General features: G+C 42.1%; 1 protein-coding gene across 1 annotated transcript; it reads left to right on the top strand.

Annotated features, from left to right (window-relative positions):
• Positions 1-2,894: 2,894 nt before the first annotated feature.
• LOC145796189 (receptor like protein 27-like) lies at positions 2,895-3,680 on the top strand. Its single transcript, XM_082881219.1, has one exon. The coding sequence runs from the start codon at positions 2,895-2,897 to the stop codon at positions 3,678-3,680; it is 786 nt and encodes a 261-aa protein (XP_082737345.1).
• The last annotated feature ends 1,928 nt before the right edge of the window (positions 3,681-5,608 follow it).

Genomic DNA, 5,608 nt, shown 5'->3' with positions numbered 1-5,608 from the left:
TCGGGACTGTTTTTCCCTACATTTTGTTGCTGAAATTCTGTTAGTATGCTTGCATATCATTTTTGCCATGTTGCATGTCATTTTAGCATCGCCTCGGTTTGCGTGCCTGTGTGCACGCATTTCGAGGCACTTCATTTTCTGCCACCGGCATCTTATGTGAGTGTGGCTGAGGCTCACTCATGTTAGTATAAGTCCATTTATCATTTTCCATGTCATTCGCATCATTTTATCATTGCCTCGGTTTGCGTGCCCGTGTGCACGCATTTCGAGGCATTTCATTTTCTGCCATCGGCATCTTATGTGAGTGTGGCTGAGGCTCACTCATGTTAGTATAAGTCCATTTATCATTTTCCATATCATTTGCATTGCATTTGCATTGCCTCGGTTTGCGTGCCCGTGTGCACGCATTTCGAGGCACTTCATTTTCTGCCATCGGCATCCGATGTGAGTGTGGCCGAGGCTCACTCATGTTGGTATAAGTCCATTTGTCATTTCCGTATCATTTTAGCATCGCCTCGGTTTGCGTGCCCGTGTGCACGCATTTCGAGGCATCTCATTTTCATCATATCTGTCATCGCCTCGGTTTGCGTGCCCGTGTGCACGCATTTCGAGGCATCTCATTTTCATCATATCTGTCATCGCCTCGGTTTACGTGCCCGTGTGCACGTACTTCGAGGCATCTTATTTTCATTGTATCTGCCATTACCTCGGTTTGCGTGCCTGTGTGCACGCATTTCGAGGCACCTCATTTTTTAGCACTGTGTATGTTAGGATCGCATCTTAGTTACATTTCATGCATATCATGCATATTGCATCGTGTCCGGAATAGGAGTTAGTCCGGGCACGGGAATCGAGGTACATTTCGTACTCCGAGTGACGGAATGTGTCTCAATTCCCCAGTCACCGACACTCCGGATTATCCATGATGGAGTTAGGTTTTAGCTGTAGTCTCATGTGCATTCATCCTATATTGAGTTGTGCATTTCGACTCCTCGGCCATCATGCCTCGGTATGCGTGATTGGTGGCACGAGGATCGAGGCATGCATATATTTGTGCAAATACATTGCTATGCCCCTTTCCTGCTCTCTGTTGCAGCAAAACCAGGAATCAGCAACTTTCCGGGACTTGGCACACTTTTCAAGAATAACAGGTGTAAACAGAGGCTAATTGGGGCATTCCGGTGGATTTCCGCGCAAGACAATCCGGACATGCATCATCCATCAGAAGCAAGGCAGTCCCTGGCTTGCACGCCAGTTTATTTGCTTTCTAGTTAATTTATTAATTAGAATTTTGTAATATTTTTGGACTGTAATATTCTTTTATTTGGGGACTGTAATATTTAGACTGTATGTTTATTCGGACCCTCCGAGTGAGGGCACAACTGTAATAAGTGTGGGTGAGTGTGATGTATGTCTTCCAACCCCACGTCTTTCTCCCTTTTATTTATCCGCTTATGATGGTTAGATTAGGGCATATTTAAATTAGCATACAGTATGACAGCATGTTTGCATCATCCATCTGTATTGCATGCACCGGACTCGGCACATCATACTAACTGCATTGTACTTTCAATTCTAAATTGAATACATGATAGTTGTAGCATTTCATATACCATCTTAGAATAGCCGAGCCTGCTATAGTTGCATTTTGCATGTGTTGCATTAGGCATGTTTGTATACTTAGGATCATGCATGATTTCTAATTAACTTCCTTTTTTTTTGGCTTGGAGTACTCGGTAAGTTTTATGCTTTAGCATCCTTGCATGCGTGTGAGTGACTGCCATGAATAGCATGCTTACCATGAGGCTAATTGCTAATGTGATATAACTGCCTGAATGCCTGTGGGTGAAGGTTGGGTTATTTGAATTGGAATAATTCATTAAATGTGTGTTTTAAGCCCACTAGATAGTGGCAAAATCATGTTTTCTAAGCCCACCTGAGGGTGGCAAATCCACGTCTTAGCCTACTTGCGAGTAGCATCATCAAACCATTTTCAAATAAACAAGCATGAAATGTTTTGTTCCAATTCGGGCGATCCAGTCTATATTTATATGCTGTGAGCATCACATAGTAATCTAGGCTAATAACCGGAATAAGAACTCACAATGTTTTCAAAAATTGATATCATGGTTAGTAGAGGCCGGTCTATGACCGGGCGAGCGGGGGTGCTCACGAAGTGACCTTCCCCAATCGTACCCAAGTTCCCGAACCGAGGCAACTTTGGTGATGACGGACACGTGGCCTTTTGGCACCGAGTCAGGGTTTCCTAAATTTCCCAAAATAAAATATTTAGGTGGCGACTCTGTATCTGGCAAAGCAGTCCATGTTTGGCACTTCTTTCAAAAATCTGTTTTCTTAAAAACGATTTGCCGGATTTGGACTCTTTGGTTCAGATTTAGAACCGTGACTGCAAAAGTCGAGTCCGAGCTGTAGCGAGGTCCCCCGCGGGCTTGTTACATAGGGTCCCTAACTTACTTATTTAGGCCTGTCCTCCAATCACCTAAGTGGTGAAATACCATCTCATATAACCAACCTAACCCATCTAATTTGGCTAGATCTTTCAATTAATCAATTGCGAAGCCCAACCCCAAGGTCATTCTCTGAGCTAAAGAATCTTGAAATTCTAGATCTTTCTTTCAATAACCTCGGTGGCTTGGAACTTGAAATTTTTCTGATGCTCAAAAATCTTACCGATCTCTATTTGTCTGGTAACAAATTAACAGTTCTAACCAAAAAAACTTCAAATAACAGTCTTAAAAAATTAAAGGTGTTAGAGTTAATTAGAGTTAAATTCATGCAACTTGAGGGAATTCCCAAATTTCTTGCGCTTCCAAGACAAACTAGAAGTTTTATCTCTTGCTGAAAACAAAATTCATGGCGAAATTCCGGCATGGATGTTGAATATAAGTGTAGAAACTCTATCGTTGATACGTCTTCGGAATAACTTTCTAACAGGCTTTGAGCAACATCCAGATATCCTTCCATGGTATAATTTACTCGACTTAGACCTTTCTTATAACATGCTACAAGGACCACTGCCAATTCCACCATTATCTACTGGCTCTTATAGAGTCGCATATAACGGATTGACCGGAGAACTTCCACCATTGATCTGTCGATTGAGTTCTCTTCATTTTCTTGATTTGTCTAACAACAACTTGACTGGAACTATTCTTCCATGTTTGAGTAACTTCAGTGATTCTTTGAAAGTTCTAAATCTCAAAGGCAACAACTTTCAAGGTCCCATTCCTCACTCATACAATAAAGGAAACAAATTGAAGATGATTGACTTCAGTGGTAATAAATTACAGGGGAAGGTGCCAAGATCATTGGCAAGTTGTACCGAGCTTGAGATTCTTGATCTCTCAAATAATCTGATTGACGATACATTCCCCTTATGGTTAGGAGATCTTACAAAGTTACACGTTCTCATCTTGCGATCCAACAAATTCTATGGTGCAAAAGGGAATCCCAAAATTAAGTTAGAGTTACCAAATTTGCACATCATTGACCTCTCTCATAATGGTTTTACCGGTGATTTGCCATCAAAATACTTTCAAAATTGGAATGCAATGAAATTTTTTGATGTCAACAAGATGAAATATATGTTCACATTCATTGAAGTTTGCAGGAACAATGACGTCGATTGGGCTAATAGTTATTTGTACCCTTTTATATAGACAAGGCAAAGGCCTAAGCTTCCAAGAGAAGCTAAACAAAGGGGTCAAGGCTTCTTAAAGAAGCCAAGGCAAAGGGGCAAAGGCTTTCTGAGGAAGCTGAGACAGGGGTCCAAGCTTCTTGAGGAAGCTAAGATAAAGGACCAAGCTTCCTTAAGAAGTTAGACCAAAAGGGTGCAAAGGGTACCATATGGAGGACAGGTCCGTGCACTCCAGCTGGCACAGCTGGCATGCACAATGCCTGAAAAAGGCAAAAAGGAGGTATCGGCCAGATAAATAGACTATCGGCCAAATAAATGGCCGGCCGACCATACAAAGAGCCGATACAACTAACAGAAGTGCCGACCGACCAAACATTTGGCCGATGGAAACAAAACAATGGCCGGTGGCCTCAAGCCATGGCCGGTGAGGTGTAGGGATGGCCAGCAGGCCATTCCCTGCCCCTTAAAAGCAAAACACAAGTATTTGGTGCAAAACCAAACACAAAATAGGCAAGTCGAGAGGTCTTGAGACAAGGCGCGTGGCCGAGACCTCCAAGAGCTCAAGACGAACCCGAACATGGATGATCACCGAGTGTTCAAACGGTGACGTCCAAGTCTTAAGGATGGTCAAAAATGGGGTGTCTACAGTTGCCCCTCTTTGACAGAACTCGAAAGTCATAACAATGACGGGAGTGAGTGTCAAAGCCCAGAGACGACCCATTTTTGACAAGGCCGAAGACTTAGACAAACATGAAAGACAATAAAGATATGCGCCCGGAGGCAAGGGCAAAATGCAAGACAATGCGCAAAGCCGAGCATAACTTATGATCATGCAAAGAAAGTTGTAACGAAGCACATACATATAATAAATGCAACAGTTTAAGCAATCTGACATAAATCCAACTACATTATAATGCAGAAAGAATGTAAGAGAATTATGTAATTCTCGCTACGTTTCACGCGGGGAATACAATACCTGTGCGGTTTGTCTGGTCGCTCTAGCTTCAAATGAACCGTACATACAATATCGTGCCTGTAAGAGAAAGAAAACTTAACAGGTACAATATTGTTAGCAGTACGCATAACAATGCAATTGAAAGTGCGTGATAACGCAAGTGAAGAAGTGCATGACAATGCAACCTATGTGTGACAACGCATAACAATGTGGAATGGATGCAAAATGATAATGCAATATATACAAAACCATATATAAACAATGCAAATGATATGCAATGCAATTGAAACATGATCAAACCATAAGCAGTTCAAAACCACACAAATATAATAAAGATGATGGAGATGCAAAGTTGGTCTACCATAGAAAAGGTGCCGACACCCTCAAACCACAATACTAGCAGTGGAATAGGCGCGTACACATGCAGAACTATGAGTGTGTAGACGGAACACAAGATACAAGTAATTGGGTGGGATGATATAAGTGGGGAATGCTCTGCTCAGGAGAGATCGTGATCCTAAATGCTGGATGCAAAACACTACACTACAATGTAATGAATGAAATGGATATGGCGCGCGACCAAAACATATCTTGCCTAGGAAAGGCATGGACACAAACAAATCACGTTTAACACAGAAATGGTGCCGTCACCCTCAACACTAGGTGCGTACACATAATATCATAATTGTGCTTCAATGCGAAAAGTATCGGCACATACCAGACCAAGCTCAACATGGAAAGGCGCAAGCCGTAGATGGAGGTGATGCAGTGAATGCATGCAACTACAGTGCAATACAATGAATGCATGACAATGCACTATTGACAATGAAACCTACATACTAAATGATGCAGTAGGGAAATGCATGACAATGCAAAGTAAGGAAGAATGCACTACAATGCATGTAAGGAAAGATGCATGACAATGCATGCTATGTACAATGCAATATTTACTAGCTAAAATGCAATGGATGCAGTGGATAAGACCTGCGGCCCAA

Source organism: Camellia sinensis, chromosome 7 (genome assembly GCF_055761805.1).
Source record: "Camellia sinensis isolate YWXY chromosome 7, ASM5576180v1, whole genome shotgun sequence".
Taxonomy (NCBI): Eukaryota; Viridiplantae; Streptophyta; class Magnoliopsida; order Ericales; family Theaceae; genus Camellia; species Camellia sinensis.
The sequence above is the reverse complement of the archived record's forward strand: the minus strand, read 5'-3'. Positions and strand labels throughout refer to the sequence as shown.

Coding starts and splice junctions, on each gene's coding strand:
- LOC145796189 (XM_082881219.1), top strand. CDS start 2,895: ATGTTGAATATAAGTGTAGAAACTCTATCGTTGATACGTCTTCGGAAT.